General features: G+C 42.8%; 1 protein-coding gene across 1 annotated transcript; it reads left to right on the top strand.

The window, feature by feature from the left end:
• Window positions 1–15335: 15335 nt before the first annotated feature.
• Window positions 15336–22396, top strand: HS6ST3 (heparan sulfate 6-O-sulfotransferase 3). The gene has a single exon (XM_019444059.2). The coding sequence runs from the start codon at window positions 15353–15355 to the stop codon at window positions 16040–16042; it is 690 nt and encodes a 229-aa protein (XP_019299604.2). The 5' UTR covers window positions 15336–15352; the 3' UTR covers window positions 16043–22396.
• The last annotated feature ends 1400 nt before the right edge of the window (window positions 22397–23796 follow it).

Raw genomic sequence — 23796 nt, 5'->3', positions numbered from 1 at the left:
CCTTATGATTTTCTTAATAACATTTTCTTTTCTCCAGCTGACTTTATGATAAGAATACGGTATATCATACATATGACATACGGAATATGTGTTAATCACCTGTTTGTGCTATCAGGCCAACAGCAAACTATTATTAAAGTTTTGGGGAGTCAAAACTTATACATGTATTTTCAACTGTGCCGGGGTGGGCGCCCCTCACCCCTGCACTGTTCAAGAGTCAACTGTATTATGTGTCAATTATACTTCAATTTAAAAAAATACTTGGGGAAGCACTAACTCTAAAAAGTGCTAGCTAAAAATTTACACATTTTACATCAAGGTTTAGTTCAATATGCATTTGGGGCATATGCCAAGCAGTGTCGGATTTCATGAGAGAGAACTTTGTTTTTCCATAACACATCTCTTGGGTGCCTGAGTTAAAGGCAGAACACTGGCCTTCTTACACCAGGATTTACTCTATGATAATTCTCTTTTTTTAAGTTTATTTTTTTATGTTTGAGAGAGAGAGAGAAAGCATGAGTGGGGGAAGGGCAGAGAGAGAGAGAGAGGGAGAGAGAATTCCAAGCAGGTTGCACACTGTCAGCACAGAGCCCGATGCGGGGCTCGAACCTACAAGCTGTAAGATCATGACCTGAGTCAGCTGCTCAACTGACTGAGCCACCCAGGTGCCTCTCTATGGTGATTCTTAATTTCAGAAGTAGATGAATGTGTGGAAATTCTGATCCAGAGGGACAATTGAGCTGTCCTAGCTGGTGTCCCCTTCCTCCCTCATTGTCAGTTCTAGGAGAGAAGCTGCCCAGAAGGAGAAGGTCCACATCCCCCAGATGCCATGAAAATACTCCTGCCCTATCGCAGTGGAATTGTTACCAATCCTTACCCTTCACTGGGACTGTTACCATTAGAGGAAAGGCCGTTATCAGAAGCCATTTTATATCAAAGCTCAGAGGGGCTTTCTGAATTCGTACAAAGATGATTTTGATATTTTAATGAATCTGACAGAATGTTTTGGGGGCACGTCTGTTCTGTTCCCTTATTTTGCCTGAGGTAGGGGTGATATGTGGTATTCTTTTCTGGGACAGCTTCGGAGAAAGCTGAGTTTCCAATCTGTCCTTAGTTGCGGAAACCTCCTTTTCTGCCCCTGTACCTCAGCAGACCCTGCCTCCATCTTCTGGCTTAATGGAGAATGAAAATACCCTCTTTCCTTGCAAGTTTTTTTTTTTTTTTTTTTTTTTTTTTTTTAATGTAGGCTGCAAACACCGACACCATAAAACTCTCAGCATGAGCTGAAAACCTTCAGAACTAATGGCTCTAGCAACTTCCCCCTGCCCCAGGAAAGGGTCACCGCATTTTAACTTTTGTGTATCAGCCTCCTTGGCTGTTTTGGGGGTGCGCGATGTGGCGGAAGGAAGCAGACAGCCTTTAAAAATGCATCAGAGGTCAATGTATTCCATTATATACATGGTGCTTCAAATTCAGTTTTAACCTTTGATGAAATGTGCAGTGTTGGGATTTTTTATGCTAGAGCAGACACAGGAAATCACAGGTGCAACTCATTCTGGTTTTGACTTACAATTGCTACAGGCCCCTAGAATTTTTATAGGAAATTCTCTCTTTAACTTGAGCATAAAGTGTCAGAAGTCTGTAGCTTGTCTCTGTAGTGTACATTAATAGGTAATATTGATTTGTGGAAATTAATTACTAGAAAAACAGTTCTCAGCACTTACCTAGTGTTTGGAAAGATTTGAGAGCCCCCTTGTGGCTCTAGCAAAGCTGAACTGAACACTGAAGATCCACTTTTAGCTGGGTTTTTTGGTTGATGTTTTTGGTTGATTTTTTTTTTCTTTCTCTCTTTTCAGTTACATTTGTTTGCTTGCATTATGGCTTTGAATTGTTTTTCAGTTTAGATTAACATCAGCATATTTCACATCATTTCGATGGAGGACTCGGAGATGGGAGCCGTGTCCATTTTTAAGAGACAGACGCCTCCTGTTTTTCTGATTATTAAACTCAGATTCTTATCACCAAGAGAAATAATAAATGCAGAGGGGGTATGTTTAGGGAAGTTTGCAAGCAAGGGCATTACAGGTGTATAATTCTGCTTCTTGAGGCTTGCTGCTTCTTATTTTTAATCCAGGTGTTGACTACACAAAGGTAAAGCTAACTTTAGCAGCCCCGAGCTACATTTATTTTGACCGTTTTAAAGATTATTTTCTCTGATTTCCATATAGCAGAGCCAAGTGGGGAAATGAGTGTCCTCATTTGAGTGTTTTTAAATTTCTAAGAAATGCATGTTGAAAGCTATTACCTCTCTGATGCTTCAATCATGCCTGAAGAAAAATATTTGCAACTTAAGGTCACTGTGCTCCACACTTGAATTGATAAAGGGAGCACCCAAGGCAAAATTTAGACAGAACGAATTGATTTTTTCCTGGGAGATTTAAATTCTCGTGCATATATTTTTTTTCTAAATTCCTGTCATTGCTTTATTAATTAGGCAGAATTACAGCCGTGCTTCAGAGCCCACCGCAGCTGGAGGGTCCCACTGAGTGTCCACGTGGTAAGCCAGGCTTCTGGAAGGAACTCAAGCTGTTATTGGGAATAAGTGGATTTGGGAGAGAACCTCATTAGGGCTCCGTGTTACTTCCAGCATAATTTGGTTTCTCCCAGATTAGTTTGTAGAGTGACATTGGCATCTAGTCACAGATGAGTCACTGGCCCTGCCTATTGTTCCAAGCACAGAGGAAAATGTCACGCATGTGCACTTAAAAAAAAGAGAAGAAAAAATAAAAGCGGAAACCCCTGATGTTTGGGCCCAGATAGAACATATGAGAATTAAAGATGGTGTCTGGTCTCTTTCCCCATTTGCGCTCAGGGGTAATTAACACAGGCGTCAGTTACATTGCTGGGTAGGGACTGCAAGAGGTCCGGCTGGCCAGGAGGAGGGGCTGGGCAGCCATCACTTTGTTCTTTCAGATTGGTGGCACGTTTCCAGCTGTAACCCCATCTTCCTTGCTCTTTGTTAATAGGGAACTTCTGCAACGTTCAAGATCCTATAAGAGTATGCATAAAAGGCTTATAGGGATGTAAGGGACCAAATCAAAGGGACTCAGAATCCATCTTGAATAAGATCCTACTGGCCAAAAATTAGACAATTTGAACATCAATAAGTATAATGTCTGCAATGTCTTGAAACACGCTAAATATGTTTAAACTCACGACCTATTAGTGATAGAAAAACAAATAACAAACAACATCCAAAAAAAAAAAAAAGCCCCTCTGGAGGATTCTAGGAAAGTAATCTATTATTTTGAAACCAATAAATAACATGATTCACACATTCATCTACCTTTCCTAACTATATCAACTATACCTTGGGGGATCAAATAGTTGATAAAGGGCAGTTTCTCCTTATAGAAGCATTGTGGCTAACAAATGAAGCAGAAATGATAGAATTAGAATCTTACCATTTCTCAATCCTTTAATAAATGATCACCAGTGGCCACTGGCATCACAGAAAGAGAGACCGCTAGACGTTGTGTGCCTCCAGACTGAGGTCCATAACACTGCTTACTTAGAAATAAGAGTTTATTATTTCAGATTGATTTTTTTCTACAACTTCAAATATTACCTAAAGGCATATCCGTATCCTGGCATTTTTGCCTATTTCTTCTGGGTCTCCCTTTTCAGTGGGTTTCAAAGAGAAAATGAGCTAATATACACATCAGTGAAACCTCCAACACTGTAGAATGATGTGCAAATCCCATGTTTTCTTTCTAACTCAACTACATAGGAGCAAAACACAACAGTGTAGGATCATCAAAGATGACGGCGTGGTCAGCTCCTTGAGGTCAGGCCGTGTCCTGTGTGCCATTATATCACAAGTACTTAGCACAGTGTTTGGCATGAAAGACGTAATCAAAAAATATATTTAAATAAATAAATGAGTATAGTGGCTGAAGACAGATCAGAAGAGAAGTCCCACAGCCACTGCGCCTGAGTTGTTTGACCTCAGGAACATCCTTTCCTATGTCTGAACGCCAGTGTCCTCACCTGGAAAATTCTGCTATGATACAATCCTTTACTGAGGATAAAGTGCAATAATGGATAAGGAAAGTGTTTTGAGAACTGTAAGCATGTTATACAAATAGAAAAGCATTCTCTCTTTCTTTATGATTAACGCAGCTTGTTTAACATTTAAAACTTGACGGTATTTGGCTAGTTCCTGAGGTTCTGGTAATCATGCAAGAAGGAAAACTGTCAAAGGGGAGGGTGTGCACTTACGTTAAGGGACTGCCATGCATCAGCTGCCGCCGGGCCCTTCACGCTCGTTACTTTAATCCTGCAACTCTATGAAATAAGCATGTATATACCCTGGCTATTTAGATGAGGAAACCAAGGCCCCCAGAGGTCATATAAGCTACCCAGCGCACATCAAGGGGGAGGAGGAGCCAAAATTGAAGTCCAGATCTTTCTGACTTCAAACCCATTCTCTTTCCACTGCACCTTCAGTGAAGTTTCCAACGTGCTCGAAATTATGCGCCCATACAATGTCCAAATGAGGAGAGCTTGACGTGTATTTTCTTGAATCTTCTCTTCCGAAACAAAAGCCAACTTCAGGATCTGACAACCTCCTGTGAACACATTTCTGAGATTTTGTAGCATTGTGTTCAAAAAAGACTTATGTTAAAGCCAGGAAGAGAATTATGGCATTGCATGAGCTCTGCCTTATCGGAATTCTCTTGTGTCGCTATTTCCAACCATCCGTTATTGTCCTGAGATTACCGCAGTCTTTTGGCTTCTAGATTCCTCAGGAGTGTTAAAAAACTCATGCAGCTGCAGTCTTTCCCACTAGTCTCTATAGCTCAAGTGCAAATTTGTTATGCAGTTTTGTGTGCATGCCGACATCGGGATAAGTGTTTCTGAACTTCTAAGCTGTGACCATCTAGAGGACCCTCTGAGCCCATATGCTCCAGAGCTGAGATAAACCCTCTGCCCCCCAACCCTACAGTGTGCTGCCTCACCCTCATTCCTGCTGCCCACCCCACAGGTAAACACAAACCCCTTACCCAAAATGCTCATTTTGCTTCTAGAGCTTTGAGTTAAACAAAGCCTGGCCCACTGCAGCATTAATTCATAAACTGCATCTTTAAAACAGCCTGACTCCTAGAAGAGGATAGGAGACCATCAGAACTCTCTTTGGGAGAGCTTGGTGAAATTACAGACACCATCTAAAAGCCTATGTAACTCTTATTTTTTTTTTAATATATGAAATTATTGTCAAATTGGTTTCCATACAACACCCAGTGCTCATCCCAAAAGGTGCCCTCCTCAATACCATCACCCACCCTCCCCTCCCTCCCACCCCCCATCAACCCTCAGTTTGTTCTCAGTTTTTAACAGTCTCTTATGCTTTGGCTCTCTTCCACTCTAACCTCTTTTTTTTTTTTTTTCCTTCCCCTCCCCCATGGGTTTCTGTTAAGTTTCTCAGGATCCACATAAGAGTGAAACCATATGGTATCTGTCTAAGTTGGTTAATGCAAATACAGCACTTATAACTGTACTTGGACATAGACAGCGCTCAATAAATGTTAGCCGTTATTATTACTGCTATTAATATCAATATTTGTTTCACATGGAACTTTGCATATTTTAAGTTAGCTTGGTTCATAATCTTTGCGCAAGGGATGACCTCCAAGTCACTCTTTCTTTGAGAACTGCCAAGGGATGGAATCAAGCAGAGATCTCTCAGGTATTTTGTTAAATATCCTAAAATGATTGCCAAGTCATGATAGCAGAATCTAGGAAAATCCTAACTCAGAAGAGTCTTTTATGGACGAGCACAGCAAAATCTGGACAGAGATGATTTTTTTCTTAAGTTCTTAAGATATTTTAGGAAAATGTGTACGGAAGCCGTCAAAGATAAGCCTAAATATTGAAACACGTGCCTTGCTCTTAAATATCCCGATTTACTTCTTTTCCTCTCCAAATTGGCTACAGCAAAACAATTGCAATGGAAACACCTCGTTGCTTCTACCCTGGGTAATTCTCACGTTTGCTAAAAGCAGCGTCTGGGAAATTAGCTAAGAAGAGAGCACAGCAGAACACGCACGGCCTGATAACACAATCGGAGTGTACTATCTGGTGTTCCGCTTTGCCCGGCTGGGATTAGAGCTGCAAGTGAGACGGAATTGGGCCTTATCTCACTCTGGGGCGGCTCCAGGCTTCAGGTGGATGCCCACACGCATAAACCACAGCTCTGCAGAGCGGAGCGCCCTGAGACGTCCTCCTGCCCAAATCCCAGCAAGGCAGCGCAAAGCAGGGCGCCTCTGAACCAAATAAGCACGGAAGCGCCTGAATAATGCATGAGAGCAGGACCCTCCCTGGCACATTTGGAACTGTACTGGAAGGAACTGTACTCAGCAAGATAGCAAAAAACAAGCCCCTGGAACATGCATGCCCTGAAATTTATTCTTGCGGCAGCCACTTGGGGGAAAGTGAAAGCAAATTAGACAACCGCCCAAAAATCATGGCATTTTAGTGAGTCTGAGGCTCCTAGCGTTCGTGTCAATATAAAGCAGCAACGGGACAGGACTTAAAATTTTATCTTATCGATAAATACTACCTCTTCCTCTGGGGAGGTTGGAAGGTGGGCTGATCGTCGCTGAGAAATGACCAGTGTGGTCCGGAAGCCTCTTATTTCACGCTTTCGTGTGGTTGTTTTAGTACTGTGTTGTGGCTTCTCATAATTAAAGTTAGTTGACAACTAAAAGCTGCAGAAATGCTGCCTCTCAAGGGGCTGTTTCTTGGAGGACCGGCCCCAATATAATCGGGTGAGGGACCTCCATCTTTCTGATCCAGATGTCAGCTTTAATATAGCTGCAAGACTGATGAGTGGGATTTGATTCCACAAATGTCTAGTCTCTAATTTGATGTTCCAGCTGCTCATCAAGTGCAAAATAAACAAATCTTTTTGGAAGAATGTTTCCACACCACCCTGTCACAAGCTCCACCCGGCGGTCCTTGAACATCCGTCTTTGGTAAATGTGATCCCGGCAGGACCTCTTCCTGGTCCAACCAGAAGGGAGCAGAGCGAGGAGCCTGTTTTATAGGCCTCCCTTGGCTTCTGGGCGGCCTTGTCCCCCAGCACCTCCTGATGTCAGGCCTCATGGAAGGACCCTGTCCTCTCCAATGCTAGTGATGGTCAGCTATATTTTGGCATTTTGAGAGCAAAATGGGGGCAATTCTCTTGACTCAAAATTCTACTCCTGGCAATTTATTCCTGCGTCAATATTTATGGCTTGGGATATTCACCAGATTATTGTTTGTAGTATCCTCCTCCAAATAGAATCAGTCTAATTGTCCAAAACTGGGAGATGAGTCACATAAATTATGGTACATCTATAATTGGAATATCACACTCTTATAGAAAAATATTAAATAAAATAGAAAAAGTGTTCACTCTGTAGTTTTGACTTAAAGTGCAGGTTAAGGGAGCCTGGGTGGCTTAGTCGATGGGGCATCTGACTTCAGCTCAGGTCATAATCTCTCAGTTCGTGGGTTAGAGCCTGACATCGGGCTCCATGCTGACAGCTCAGAGCCTGGAGCCTGCTTGGGATTCTGTGTCTCCCCTTCTCTCTCTGCCCCTCCCCTACTTGCACAGTCTCACTCTGTCTCTCAAAAATAAATAAATGTAAAAAAAAACCCTTTTTCTTAAAATTACAGGTTAAAAATATCATGCTCATTTATGATCCTTAATCTATAAAGAAAAATATATATTTATCTGTGGTTATATATGAGTGAAATGCTTATACATAATTTTAATTTTTTTTCTTTTTGGCTATTCTGCATTGCTCATATTTTCTATAGTGGCATGAAAATCAATGTATTGCATTTATTTTTTTTAATTTTTTCATTCATTTTTGAGAGAGAATGAGAAACAGCAGGGGGGTGGACAGAGAGAGAGGGAGACACAGAATCTGAAGCAGGCTCCAGGGTCCGAGCTGTCAGCACAGAGCCCGACATGGAGCTCAAAACCACAAACTGTGAGATCATGACCTGAGCTGAAGTCAGACACTTAACAAACTGAGCCATTCAGGTGCCCTGATGTATTGCATTTCCAACTGGGGGAAGGTGGGGGATCACTGATTTAAAAACAAAAAGGGTCAAACCAGCTACATCTAAAAGTATTCTCCTTCTAAAGTTATCAGGTACACTGGCAGGAAAAGTGGTGAGAAGTGTCTCTCCTCCTGAGAGGAGGAGAGGAGGGCTGTGGGCATTCCTCTCCCCTCTATCTTACCAACTGAAAAGAGTCAAGATCTCTGGGTAGTACATAAAATAAAAAGGCCTTAGCCAAAAGGGTCTGGCTGCTTTGTAAGTCGCCGCGAGGGAGGAGCAGCGGCAGCTGGGTGGGGGACGTGTGGCTTCTGTGTGAAGTAAGATAACCACACATGCATGTCTCCATTTTCTCATCACAATACTGGACATCCTTGGAACCAATCGCTCTGACACACACCACTGTCAGCCTCTGAAAGTTCTTTATTACCATACTTAACAATCATAGTTCCCAATTTCCCATTTGCTTAGAACATCATTCTTAAATTCCTTAATTTGTTTTCAAGGCTCGAATAAAAGGCCTTTTCATCACTGTGTCAAAGGGCAGTCTGATTGTCAAGCTCTAACTGCCACCATTCCGCCTATCAGATACAGTATAATGCAGATAACACTCTACTGAGATAATGAAGAATGGGTAGCCCATAATGAGTGTGCAGCTCTAAAGAGAGTCAAGAAATTAATTCCATTCTGAGCGTTTGGAAAATGACTCCAGTACGCAGTACAGCAGGGCAGAAGGGGAGCTAAGTGTCACTATTTGAAAATGCGCACATCAGCTTATGTTTAAGGTGTATACTGTTAGATGTCTGTACCACTCCTTTAGGAGGACCAAAGATCTCCGTCAGATGACCCCCAAGTCCACCTTCCAACTGTTCACAACGTTCTTTGTGAGATGCTGAGCTTTGGCAAAACTTGATTATGTAGGGAAAACTCACTGAAAAGTGTACGGTGAGAGGAAGGTGGAGAAATTGATTATTTTCCATACATTTCACAAGATATAGGCTAAGAGAAACCGTTAGCCTGGGTCACCTTTTGTTGGTCCAGGCACCAAGTTCAGTTTCCCGGGGGTATCACTATCAGAATCCCTGAGACAGTAGCTGATAAAATATTTTTTCATTCCACAAACATTGAACAACTGAACATCCATGTTGTATAAAGTCATGCACCATATGCTCTGGGTGAAACAAGAAGAGTGAGGCATGACACCTGTTCAAGGGATGGAACAGTCACTGGTCACTGGAATGAAGATAAAGTATGAATGGCACAGGTTACAGGGGAGTAGAAGCTCCTTCCTCAGAGGACATCACAGGGTGTTGGCTGGAGGAGTTTCTACTTGAGCTGTTTTTTTCTGAATGCACAGAGCTGTGGACCATGGAGCTACTAATTTTGTTGCTTGATTTTACAAGGGTTAATCTACTGGTGGAAGGAATACATTTATTAAATCTCTCCTGTGAACATAGCATTTTGTAGATTCTTCTGGATGTGTTTTCAATGGCTAGGCAAGTGATAGCCTCATAAAACTATTTTTTAATCACCACTTGCAGGGTGATTCTAGAGACGTCTACTCTCATTCCACCATTTTGATGGGCATACTGGCTCTGCCTTCTTTCATTTAGGAATTGAAAAGGAAGGATGAGGTAAAAGGGAAGAAGAATATACAGAGGGAAAGGTAGTTTGGAGGAAGCTGGCAATGTGGAAGTAGGGAAGGAAGGATGACAGATGGGTGCATGATAGGAATCTGTCCCTGATTCTTCCTCATCCACACCGATGGTTCTGGGCTCTTCCCCGCTGGCCCTTCACCACAGCTACCAAATGTCTCTCCTGGCTCTGCCTACTTCCGTCTACACTGAACACTGTTGCTAAATGAGTCTTCTTAAATCAACACATTTCCCATTTGAGGAATAGACAGTTGTATTCAGAGCCCGTGACTCCTCGGACTCAGCATCCTATTGTAGCTCCCACCCATTCATATATTAAACAAACATTTTGTGAAAGGCACAACACGAACCTCCTGGTCTAATTAGACCACTCTTCTCTCCGTACATTCGTAACTATTCTCTTAAATATTGCCTGTTCACTCCTTACCTCCGTAACATGCTACACAATGGCTTTTTCTAATCGACCACCCTTACACACACAATACTTGAGGGCATTTTATTCTTTTTTTATGTTCTCCACATTTGTTAGAGCAGATCCTTACACATAACAAACCCTCGATAAGCGTGTGTTAATTAAATGGCTTGCTAATTAAAGAAATGAGCAATTATACAATAAACTGCTTGGTGAAATACAGATTTTTGAAGCAATAGGGAAGAAAACTAGTAAGCTTAACATTTTTAAAAAGCCACCTCATTGCTACTAATTACCTGTTGCTTGAACACTCTACTTTTTACCCAAAGTCTGTGTTGACTGTCTCTCTCTGCACGTGGACCATCACACTCAAATGATGGATACACTCATAGATTATGTATCTTTTTCTACTTTTCACACATTTTAAACAGTCAAAAATAATATTGGATTTGTTTTAGGAAAGAAGATAGTGGCATATTTATCAAAGGCGATATTAACCTTAGTTATTAAAATACATTTAATCTCATACGATGATCATTTCTTTTATGTGGCATCGTGTATTGATCACCTGCTATGAGCAGGACTTTGTGTGAGGTGTTGTGGGACATGAGGCCTGAGTCCAGTTATCAAAAGGGAGATTCAAGGGTAGAGGTGATCACGATGTTCACGTGCAGGTTAAAAGTGCAGTGAGTAATGCAGGAAACCCCAGAGGCTGGAAAAATCAGGCAAGGTGGAGTTGGGCCACAAAAGACCAGGCAGCAGCTTGCGAGTGAGCGAAAGACAAGTCAAAGACTGAAGGAGGGCAGTCATGCCTCTGTGCTGCATGTAGAATTGTTTGATGTGATTCCCTCAGAGCAGAGCAGGACGTTCAGGTGGTTCTAAAGCAGCCGTGGAAAAGTGTGTTTTCTGTGGCCCTGAACTTGAGAAAGCCACAATGGCCCAGATGATCATCATCAGTTAAAATCATCCTTGAACTAACCAAGGTGACTTGTTCCCTAATCTTCCCGAGCACACCCCATATTTGCCATCATTACCTTGGGGGCCCAAGAATGACAATTCGAAAGGGCTGCAATTGCCTTATAGACATTCTTAAATGAATTCGCCCAAACTCTCGATGAAGTTGGTGGCAAACGGACGACCTGCTGACAGAATGCTGTCACCGACAAATAAAGTTATCTGTCTCGGAGATTGCTGTGGTCCCAGGAGACTGGTAGAACATTCCCTTACCGTGGTAGTTAGCGATTCTTTCACTGCAACAAAATCACTGGGTGCTGGAGATCCCCTTGAGGGTGATGTGTTGGTAATCTCTGAGTCCCTGATGTCTCCTACCCACCCTACCCCACCCCCTCACGTGCTTACCAAACACAAGGGGCTCAATTAACATTGGCAGAATTAACAAATGAATGAATGGTAGATGAGGGAGGAAAATAGTAGTTTACTTATTTGTGTTTCCCAAATCTGAGGGGAGTTGAAGTCAACTGCAAGGACGGCATCTGAACAGATGACGCTGTACCTAGGCGAGGAGATTGCGTTAGGAAAGACGGAGAGAGTGGATGAAGACCTCCACACTGTGGCCATAACAGGCTTTGCTAGGGAGCTGGGGCTAGTCTTTCTCTGTTCTTTGCTTTACCTTCCATTGTGCTGTTGAACAAGAAAGGCGTACAAAAGAAACGTGCAAATTTAAGTAGTGTGGCACCCTCTAAGACTTCTCCCTAGAAACTGAATCAGGCGTCTGGAGAACAGAAGATAATGAGTACGTGTTGTTCTTTGGAGCGAGCAGAAGATTCATAAAACCTGAGCAAAGCTTGTACGCTGCACATGTGGGCGTGTGGCCTGGACATAGACATCATTTCAACAGTGATCTTTGCAGTGTTCTGTCTGAAAGGAGAGAAGCAAATGAAAAGTAGAGATGAGAAAAAATTATTTAATTGATCATGTTTAAGTGTTTTGTCTTTCACCAGTACTTGAGTGCTCTTCAACCCGTTGTTTTATTTTTACTGTTTTTCTAAATTTCTATTTTGAATCCTTGGCAGGATTTAAACAAGGAAACACAACATACGTGAGAATATGTCTGACTAAGGCAATACTTAAATGCGAAGGGCCATTCCTTTCCGGAACCATGAGATTGGGATAACTTTGTACTGCATCAATGTAAATATCCCACTAGTACATTTTTGTGTCTTGATGTCGGAGTTTTACGTACAAATTAATCTCTTACCTGTTTAGCTGGCAGAACCTGAAGACATTTGGGACTTATTTTACTTATGTAAACATCATCCTACAGCTTGGGTGGTCATTGTTAACTGCGGTGTTAAATTGAATAAAGTTAAATTTGAAACCAATACCATTTTAAGCCAAGCCAGGTTCAGTCAGCTTTGAGACCCTGTAAATTTCCAATGGAACGAGGGCCCCAGCAATTCTATGGCCAATTTTCCTGAGTCAGACAAAAGCCACTAAAATTCCAGGAGCAGATTCCAGTTAAACCTTTATGTCACAAACCATTGTAATTCCTGGCCATAAAACCCTCCAGCTCCTATGATAATTTAAAAAATCTAGATTGTTTCTAACTCTGAGACACGTGAATGAGGTGGAGACTTATCAACTGATTGTCATCATGCGTTTTCCTTAAATCCTTTTTTTGTGTGTGTTTTCTGTTCTGCCCAATTAACAGGAAAATCTTAAATTTTCCATTTGCGGTCTTTGTCCCAATTTAAAGATCGGTCTGCTTTAGATTGTTCTGTCTTGAAGTGTTTGGCATCCTTAATGAGTTATGTGACTATCATCATTATTGTGTTTCTATATTTATTATGCAATTGTCTTGTGAAATAAACATCAGTCTATGCTTATAAAGTGTAAACATGAACAAGCCCTGAGATGGGACCAAAGCAGGATTAAGTAATGACATGTCATATAGCGTTCAACCATAGTAATACCTACTCTGAACAAAACTTCGCCATCAACATTTCGTCGTGGAGTCCAGAAGCTGTATCAAGTTGTTTTCTGCTTTCCCTACTGACCTTTCAGGAAATTTTCTCCCACTGATGGAATTGTCATTCTGTCACAGTGAAAGACAATGGAGTAACGTAAAATGGGGCCTGGCCACAGCAAGGGCTGGGGCTGGCCTGTCTGTGGTCAGCACATTCCTCTTTCTAATTTAAGGAGACGCTAGCATTCCTTAAGGTAGTGCAGTTTCATTAGCACGTTTCAAACTGTCTGGCTAGACATTCAGAATAACTGAATATAGTAAATGTGTAGTTTCAAATATTATAGTTCATCTATTCCTATTTACTTATTTATTTTAATGTGTATTTATGTTTGAGAGAGAGAAAGGGAGAGACAGAGCATGAGCAGGGGAGGGGCAGAGAGAGGGAGACACAGAATCTGAAGCAGGCTCCAGGCTCTGAGCCGTCAGCACAGAGCCCAACACAGGGCTCGAACTCATGAACTGCGAGATCATGACCTGAGCCAAAGCCCAATGCTTAACCGACTGACACTTAACCGACAGAGCGACCCTGGCGCCCTATCAACTCCTTTTTAAAAGCAGCATCAAAAGCAGTGCACCCTCAAAGCCCTTATGTTTGTCATTGCTTTTCCTGGGTATTAAGTTAAAAAAAAAAAAATCCAGGTTAGCTTGGCCAAGGGAAGACCAGTCTTCCTTTCTGAGCTCTTCAGGACCATTTGTCTACTCAGGGGCATTCTGACTGTCACTCCTCGTCCCAGTGGTGGGTGGGCAGCTCATTCCATTGGGAGGCAGCTCAGATCATGGGAAGGGTTTTCCTCATTTTAATCAATATTTACTTTCCTGTAATGCTTTGTGTTGTGTCTTTACCTATCTACTTTTCCAACTCTCTTCTTGCCTCTTTACAGTTTTCTTGCCTCTTTAAGCCAGAAGCACCCTGATCTTTACAGAATCATTCTGAAGCTAACCATTTGAAAGACATATTTCTTCTCAATGTTCCATCTGATGCCAGTAGAGAAGACCTGTGCTTATAATAACCACAGTACCTGACAACTAATAGGCATTCAAGGGGCCTGGGTGTCTCAGTCAGTGAAGCGTCTGACTTCGGCTCAGGTCTGATTTCGCAGTTTGTGGGTTTGAGACCCGCATCGGGCTCTGTGCTGACAGCTCAGAGCCTAGATCTTGCTTCAGATTCTGTGTCTCCCTCTCTCTTTGCCCCTCCCCTGCTCATGGTTCTTCTCTCTCTCTCTCTCTCTCTCTCTCTCTGTCTCTCTGTCTCTCAAAAATAAACTTTTTTAAAAATTAAAAAAACAGACATTCAATAAATATTAATTATATTTTTATTTTTAAAATAGCAATACAGTACATAGGAAAGCACAGAAGTGTTAAAATCAATAGGCCTGGACTCCATTGCAGTTCAAGTATTAATTCATTCTAGGATCTTAGGCTGTGTTTTCACCTTTTTCAGTCTCTATGGTCTCAGCTTTGAAGAAAAAGAAGTTATGATAAAGTACCTTTTGTGAAATTGTGCTGAGGATTATCTGTGCTAGTATCATAAAGCACCTGTCACAGCTCTTAGTACACAGTAGGTGTTCAGTGAACATCAGTCTCCACATACAACACATCGTCCCCCAACCCCACCTACCTTGTAATCCAAAACAGCAGTGTAAACAGGCAAGACTAAGGAGGCTTGGCTCCCGGCTTTGCCCTTTTTGGTCCCACAACCTTGGATGAATCACTTTGCCTCCTTGCACGTTTCCCTGTCAAATAGTCCCACATCTGCTACAAAGGTTTGTTGTAAGGATCAAATAAAACATTGGTTGGAGAATAACTTTGAAAACTCTTGGTGTGTTTTCTTAACATAAGGTATTGTTATTTCTGGTAGTAATTTATCAGTGAAGAAATTGCTTAATGAATGAATGACCTATTCCCCCACCACATCTCTCCCCACACTGGAGCAGGGAGGAAATACCCAACAAATGAATGGTATTGAAAACCGGTCCATGCATGTTTATGGAAATATCACATTTGGGAACATTTGCCTGATAGGTGCAAATCCAAGCAACGACGCTCGCATGAACATTGGGCAGAAGAGGCAATTGACTCAGTACTGATATAAACACAACGGAGGTTCAGAATCCCAGAGCTGTGGTTGTCAACGACTGACTGACCCTCTTCCTTCTAATTTCTTCCAGGAATTTCTATTACATCACCATGTTACGGGATCCAGTGTCACGTTACCTGAGCGAGTGGAAACACGTCCAGAGAGGGGCCACGTGGAAAACCTCCCTCCACATGTGTGATGGGAGAAGCCCCACCCCTGATGAGCTGCCTACCTGCTACCCCGGGGACGACTGGTCTGGGGTCAGCTTGCGGGAGTTCATGGACTGCACCTACAACCTGGCCAACAACCGCCAGGTGCGCATGCTGGCCGACCTGAGCCTGGTGGGCTGCTACAACTTGACTTTCATGAATGAGAGCGAGAGAAACACCATCCTGTTGCAGAGCGCGAAAAACAACCTGAAGAACATGGCCTTCTTTGGGCTCACGGAATTCCAGAGGAAGACTCAGTTTCTCTTTGAGAGGACATTCAACCTCAAGTTTATCTCCCCCTTCACGCAGTTCAACATCACGCGGGCTTCCAACGTGGACATCAACGAGGGCGCCCGCCAGCGCATTGAGGAGCTCAACTTCCTGGACATGCAGCTTTACGAGTACGCGAAGGATCTCTTCCAGCAGCGCTACCACCACACCAAGCAGCTAGAGCACCAGAGGGACCGGCAAAAGAGGCGGGAGGGGCGCAGGCTGCAGCGGGAGCACAGGGGCCACCGGTGGCCCAAGGAGGACGGGAACACAGACGGGGCGGTCACCGAGGACTACAACAGCCAGGTGGTGAGATGGTGACCCCCTGCGCTCTCCTTCCTCAGGACACGGGGGGATGAGCAGGCGCACCGACCTTCTGTGGTGTTGGTTACCTTGGAGAAGGATGGGCCTTTTGGAGGACATCTGGCTGTAGGTGGCTTGATTTGGACACCTGCTTCCTCTTTGTCTTCATCCTTGCCCAGCTGGAGAGGATCTGTCTTCTTCTTCTTTTTTTCCCCTGACGTTTTTCAATCCATGATATTAAGTAGGGTAGGGATGCATCTGACTTAGACGTCCTTAGAAGCTCAAGGAGAGAAGCACCAGAAAGAAACAGTTCTTGAAAACATCCTTTGCAGCAGCATGGGAACCCACAGAGGCACACATGAAAAGCCAAATTATGGCTTGGATGTTCTGCTGAAACTGGTCTGTTTCACACGGCCTCTGTAATGGAAATACTGGTCTGTCTAGAGAGAAGGAGAAAGAAAGAAGTCCCCTTCCACCCTTAAATGAGGTTTTACGCCAACCCTCGCTTTGCTGTTCGCTCTCATCTTGAACCCGGTGCGAATGCGGTTCAAATCATAAGTAGCGGTGTTTTGTTGTTGCAGCTGTTTTTAAACAAGGTCACCCTCCTACTGACGATTGCTAGAGATTCACACCCCGCAAAGTCCCTGCATCTCAGCTCGGAGCCGTGCTGCATCTCCTGTCTTTTAGGGAATGGCTGCTAGAATCAGGACAGGCATGTCTCAGGACAGGCCCTGAGAAATGAACACTGGTAGTGGCATTTAAGAGAACATGTGCTTATTAACAAGTGTCTAAGATCACCCTTTACCGATTTTATTTTCGTTCAAAAAGAATTGACTCATAAATTAAGAGCTGGGGGAAGCAGGAAGAAAACTCTATGTCTAACATTTCCAAACAGGCTACAGAACTTGTAGTGTTTCCAGGAGTATTTCCGTTTTACCTCTTTGGAGCCATCATCTTCTTTGATATGATACTTCCAAGTTTGAAATTCTGCTATAGCACAGAGGCGAAGACGTTTAAAAAGAATGTGGCCCAAAGACTAGGAGCTTAGCTAGACGGTATGCAAAAGATCTTCAGGGTCACTAAATAAATGATAACTGATTTATGCTAGGAGACACGGAACTCAGTGGGCCAGTTGTCCCAGGAGTTTAGACAGACTACCTCCCAACATCTTGACTATCTCCAGCCTGGTAACCTTCTTCTACCCACATGATCTTCTCCTCTTGTTAGACTATGCCCACAGCTGGCAGCTCGGTCTGGAGTGTGTGAGACAGGACCTGAAAATGTGCTGCATTGCCAATTGCTTCTCGTTTTCAATTTTTCCCAATCACAACTACAGGAACACCAAGTTTGTCGAATAATAAGGGGAAAAGCGGGGAAAAGGGGATAGAAAGCCCTTGCCTGGCATTCAGGAGCAGGATCAGAGCGGGTCAAGAGTTTCACAACATTGATCTGATCAGTCCTTTCAAGGAGCTCAAGGCAAAATGAGTGAAACCCCTAAATCAGATTGAAAAGCCTATTTCATTGATATCTAACATGTTTGATGTTTAAGCCAGCTTTACGTAAGCCACATCTCAGCCTCCAGAATAGTCTCTCTGGGGTTGAGAGTCAATCAACCCACAAGCATTCATGGAGTGCCTGCCTGCACAGAGGGGAGCCCAGTGTCTCCATCAAAGAGAGATTTGGAGAAGCGGCTTTGTACTTCTCTCACTACCCTTGGCTTCATCTGCCCCGTGAGGGGAGTATTATTGGGGGCCTCCCTTGTGTCCATCACTGTGGGGGGGCCCTTTTCATACTTTAAATCTATTCACAACAAGGTAGATATTATTGGGCCCAATTACGTAGATGGGAAAAGTGAATCCCACAGACAATAACCGGCTTCCTCATAGGTTGTATGCTAGATGTGGCCGACTGCAAAGTGCAAGCTCCTTTTACTCGTGTGTTCCATGAGGGATAAAAGCTTCCTGCCAATCATGCAAGAAGCCAGCTATTAAAGCCCAGAAGGATTTGTCTCTAACCCACGTGCGTGGCACAACTGTGCCAGCCCTGAGCCGGCCGTGACCCAGAGCCACGCCGCCTGGGGTGAGCCCGGACGTCTCCACATCCCTGGCCCACCAGCAAGCTGAGAGATTGATGACTTTTTAGGCAGTCATACTTTCTGAGACATATGTAAGTTAAAGGGACCAAATAGACATTGCTTGTTAGTCGGTAGAAATTAGACTCACAAAATCTTACCCATGATTTGTTCCTGAGGTAGAGAGGGAAGAAGATGGCAGCTACAGTTAATGAGCAGCTCTCTCTCCATCGTCACATTTCGATGTTAGGATCTAATGTTCTGCCTGGAATGGCAGAGCTGCAAATTATCTGCTTGCCGCTGTGACACGCACACGCGCACACGCTTGCACACACACACTCACACAATAGCAATCCAGTGTTTTGTCATGTGGAAAATCAAAACAAGTTAGAAAGCATTCGGATTGTTTCTTTTAAACTCCCTTTAAATGTTTGGCAGGGAGTTCATGCATAGCTGAGACTTGGAGGCAGCCTCTGCTGACTTCACACTGTTCCTTAGGCATCTCGGGATTTATATCAAAAGGCTCTTTGCCGCTGAAGGCGTGATGTATGGAGCTCCACTTGAGACCAGATATCAGGATGTTCAGAGGAGAAACCATCTCTTTGTGTTGGCCCGAGGCCAGTGCTGAGCAAATTAAAAAGACCGACACAGGCTTCCTCCCTCATATCATTTCATTCGAAAGCAGCACGCTTGTCATATCCCTGGGGTCCTATGTTGATAGAAATGAAGAGGTAAGGACACAGTTTGTTCTCCAAAAATTGACTGAACACCTACATGCTGAGTGAAGCTCAGAGAGGGGATGCCAACAGAAGACATCTGGATCTTGGGAGCCATGGGGAGTCAACAGCTTTAAGATCCAAAACCAAATCAATACCAGGTACATTGCTGTTAAAAGCCCAAGAGGAGGGGGAGAAAATTCCCCAGGGGCTTCCACATCCTACTGACTCCTACAACACCCAGGTAGACATTCCTTCCCTTCTCTTGGCAAGGAGAGCCCCAGATTGGGACGGGGGTGTCCTTTTGTGTGTGTTTATGTGTGTGTGTTTAAATTATCATCAGGGACTAAGGTATACTATCTCTTCTGTCTCTTTTTAATTTTTTGGCAGCCTACTCTTGCTAACCAGAGAAAGCCTGCCCTGAGAATTATTTGGATATTCCTTCTAATAACTAATAACACTAGCAATCAGTGTTGGGCAACAGCTAAGGATATCATGTGTGCTATTAAAGAATTATAAGACCGTGTTTCTTATCATCTAGAGGAGGTAACTTGGTCATCATCTAATCAAGGGTTTGAAATATGAGGACTTGTTCAAACCTGAGTAAAGATAGTATTTATACAGGGAAGAAAGTCTACCAGAGATAGACCTGGCAAGGAGATGAGCACGGATCATTAAAACAAAAACAAAAACAAACATTAAATCCATAGGATAGGATTCCCACTTGGCCACTTTAACAGAGAAATTCAAAATAATAATGACTTCAAGGAGATCAAAGCCATTGTCCTCTCATTTAAAAGACAAACTGGTGGGATAGCTCTGGTGAGTTACAGAAGCCCAGGCCCCCTCTTTGTTGCTCTTTCATACGAACACGTGCCTGCCACCTCATGATGCAAGGTGCCTGCTGCCGCTCCTGCCATCTTGTTTGTATTTCAGACAACAGAGAGGGCACGGAAGGAAGTTGCAAATATCGCTTCCACTCACATCTCATGGGCTAGAACCTAGCCATTAGCTACAAGTAAACAAAGGATGCCAGGAAATGTCTTCCTTATTGGTTGCCATGCACCTTGACCAACAGGGGGGAATCTATTATTAAAAGAGGCAATGTGAAACTTAATACTGATAAAACTATCAGTCTCTGCCACCAAAGGGAATTGAAAAATATTTCGAGTGCTCTTCAGAGTTCTCTATTCTGTCATATGTTTTGCAAAGGATTAGATTAAAATTCATAACTTTGTATAGCATTTAATGCTTTCCAAACATTTGTACACTCAGTATCCCATTTTATCTCCACTACTGTCTTGTGTGTTAGCTACAGAGGACCTCTATTCATTATCCCATCTGATAGTTTCACATGGGGATTTAGAGATGTTAAAAGATTTCTCAATTCTAGTTTATTAACAAGAAAGTTGCTTAGAGCCCCCGTCTTGACTTCAGAGCCTTCGCTACTACTTTATGCTCTTCAGCATCAGTATTAGGATTGGGAATTGCAAGAATATGAAATCTAAGTCTTTATTGATTTATATCTTTCCTTACCTTCTTATAGAACTACTGACTTACAAGATACCAAGGAAACTGGTAGAGTTGGCTCACAACCCCTGCCTCCCATGAGGAATCATCTTATTAGCAGTGAAATGTCCAAGAGATGGGCAGTGTTTCAGGGGAGATTGAGAAGCACAGACGTTCAAACACCTCATGCTGGCTGTTCACCCCAGCCAATCCAGAGTCCGATTCAAGATGAAGGCTGAGGGAATATGCTCACAACTCCTTAGGGAAGCTCAGTGTTAGAAATATCTAGAATCAGTAATAGCCGGAATAGTTAGGTGTGAGGAATGATCAATAGAACCCTGCTCAAAAAATCTCCCCTCCTCTCTACTTCTTCCCCAGGTCTCTGGAATTTTATCAGCAACTTATTGCTTTGGTTCTTAAAGGTTATATTTGGTGTTAAATGAGTCCCCTTGCACATTTGCCAGAGAGAGGAAATGCTTTAAGCTGTCATAGGCTAACATCTTCACACAGAGTCGATCGTCTTCCTCTCTAAACTTGACCTCTAGCTGAGAAGAAAGTCCTGTATAATGGGATCATGCAGGGGTGGGGGTTTGGAAGAGTAGGAGTAACTATAGAGGAGGAGAGGGCTCCTAAAAGGGAAGCAGTCTTTCAAAGGTGAAAAGAATGGGAATTACATATGTGCCAGGAAATATTGAAAAATAGAAAAACGACATACGGTTTCTGTCCTCAAGAACAAGAGCAGGCTGAAGACATGTGGACTGTATTTCTTTGGTCCACTTAAAAGAGATGACAAGGGCATGAGGCTCATGAAGCAGGACGAGAGCATCGACAGGACTGAAGGCTGAATGAGTTGGAAGGGTTGGATCAAAGGGAAACCTGGGTTGGACTCAGACAAAGGATACCCCGATCTGTTCACAGCTCGTCTCCAAGGCTTTCCTTTCCCACAGTTATTGTGCCTCCACTGGTCATCAGAACTCCAACTGAAAGTCTCCCGGCTGGGTATCAGGGCAGCCTGAGTCTGATGATTCCACCCAGTCACATCGCCTCTGGGGAGCACGCAGAGAGAGGTTCCTTCTCCAAGGCACCTTCCTTATCCCCCTCCTCCGTTCTCCACGGGACAGAATCCTGCTGTCCTCCTACCACATTCACCTGGACGCATCTGAATTAACCCCCTAAAACTTTGAATTAGCCCTTCTGGGCAAGTGGGTGAGTTCTGAGACCTGTGTGTTTTGTAGCCTCGTGGATGGAACGCACATGGACCCATCCACGCCACACGTTGGCAAAACCAATCCACCTTGCAGAAGTGTTGAGATTTCCAGAAGGACTGGCCTTGCTATGAACACCAGCTACATCTGCAAGACCAAAGCCCCTGAACTTCCAGGCAAGGACTCGAGGTGACCTAACAAAACTCCAGATCTGAGAACGCCGAAGCACAGATGTTTCCGAAGCCTGTGTTCTGTTTCCTTTTCTACGGAAAAGGCTGCAACTGTCATCCTTTGACGCATTAAATGGAGCCTCTGCGCGATACGTGCTCTGCTGCACTGTGGGAACTCCTCAAAGGGCCAGATGTCAGTGCTGAAAGACCTCAGTTCTTGCCGGGGAAGACGGCGTTCTAAGGAAGCAGAGTTTGTGTGGTTTAGTTATTGTCACAGTTGCCCTCCACCAACCCATCATTTCTTTTGTTTGTAATCACATGGCCATCTTTTCTTTCCTTTTTCTCTTGTTTCTTTTTGTTCCCCAGAGGTACTTTCTGGGTTTTGTTTGCATTATTTTTCATTTAATGTATCAAAGATGAAAAATGTTGGAAAGAAAAATCTAGACTTTTATCTGGTGCCCCATTTTAGATGTAAAGATAGTTATCCAATAGATAGTAAATTATTTCACCTAAGAGATATTTCCTTTTGTTTCTGTGCAATAATATGTATGAACTCGGGTACTAGGAGATTGTATTGTGACATTATCAACCCTTATTGCTATTTAAAACATGATAGTTTGTAGAACTGAGGATCTCCATTGATGTGAAGCACAATTTAATGAATAAGTTACCATATTAAACTGTTGTGATGTCAAGAACAATTGTTTTCCCCTGTGATTTTGTTAGACGTTTTTGCAAAATGAGAAAAGTTGGTCAAACACTTTAAGGGATTTATGGAAATTGAATGCATGGGATCAGCTTTGTCAAACTCTAAAGAATCCATGCTTTGGATACAAATGTGGCTATTGGATGTGAAGCTTTAGAAGCATAAAAGACAAAGAAAATATAGATTGGAACAATTTAAAATCTCTGAGGCCAGGGAGGATTTCACAGGCTCTCAAACACATAAGCTTCTAGAACCGTCGTTTTCGGTGGTCCTCCTGTTCTTTGTCCCCCTCCTCCCCACCCACCCCCACCACCCCCCCCCCTCCCCCGGCACATTGAAATTCACTGTGAGCCCTGGAAAAGCAGCAGCCTGGGGAGCAAGGATGAGGGAAAGGTTTGACAAAGAGTGGTGGGAGACAAAAACAGGAACTGAAGCAAAGGAGTTTGGAAGTGAAAAGAAATGAGAAAAGGAAGGAAAAGAGGGAGAGAGGAAAGGCAAGACAGGGAGAGAAAATGGAAGAAGAAGAAAACAACAACAATGGCAGCCGATGTGGGTTTCTCCACAATTTCTAAGTGTACAGTTTGTCCACATAGATTTTTTTAATAAATAACTAGTTCCTACAACAAAAGCAAAGAAAGAATAAAATTAACTTCTAGTAGAGAAAACTTCCTTCATTCAAAAAAATCCCCTGAATGGTGCATTTTATCATTTTCTTTTTATTCTGTGGAAGTGGGATTTGTGGATTCTTTCCTTGCTTATGGGTTCATGAGATTTAAAGCCTCAGAGAAATGTCACTTGACTGTGTTCCTCTAACTAGTGGGGATCATAGGCAAAGTCACTGACTCTAGAGCAATTGGAGCAGCCATAGGAGAGGCTTCAAAAGACAATTGAAGTTAAATATAAACAAATGTGCATCCCCCCACACCCCCACACACAGACATGCATGGACATTTTGTGGGCTTCTGTCTTCCAAGAAAAAAAAAACAGATAAGTGAAGAGAAGAACTAAGAAATACTCAAGACTTCTTTCCCCCTTCACCATGAAAATACTGTTCAAGGTAAGACTGAAAGAAATGTCAAAAATATTACTGAAAATCTGCTCTCAATATAGTAAAGTTTCCCTTTCACAGGTCAGTTTTTACATAAAAATAAATTTGAAAATTAATAAAAGCTAATTTCAACATAATTATTTATTTTATATATTACATTAATTTTTTATTACAACATACTATGTGATCTTAGATCATTTGAAAAATGTGAGAAAAAATGCATACATAATAGAGCCAAATCCTGACATTATTTTGACCTTTTCCTTTCATATTTTTATGTATTAGCAATTAGAGTAAAATTTTAAATAACATGTTTTAGGGAATTAGAATCATACAATCTATATAAT

This window comes from Panthera pardus, unplaced genomic scaffold, assembly GCF_024362965.1.
Source record: "Panthera pardus isolate Hobbes unplaced genomic scaffold, ASM2436296v1 HiC_scaffold_1, whole genome shotgun sequence".
Lineage (NCBI taxonomy): Eukaryota > Metazoa > Chordata > Mammalia > Carnivora > Felidae > Panthera > Panthera pardus.
This window is presented reverse-complemented; position numbering and strand designations above follow the sequence as displayed.

What these genes read in the sequence shown, in the direction of transcription:
- HS6ST3 (XM_019444059.2), top strand. Translation starts at nt 15,353, where the DNA reads ATGTTACGGGATCCAGTGTCACGTTACCTGAGCGAGTGGAAACACGTC.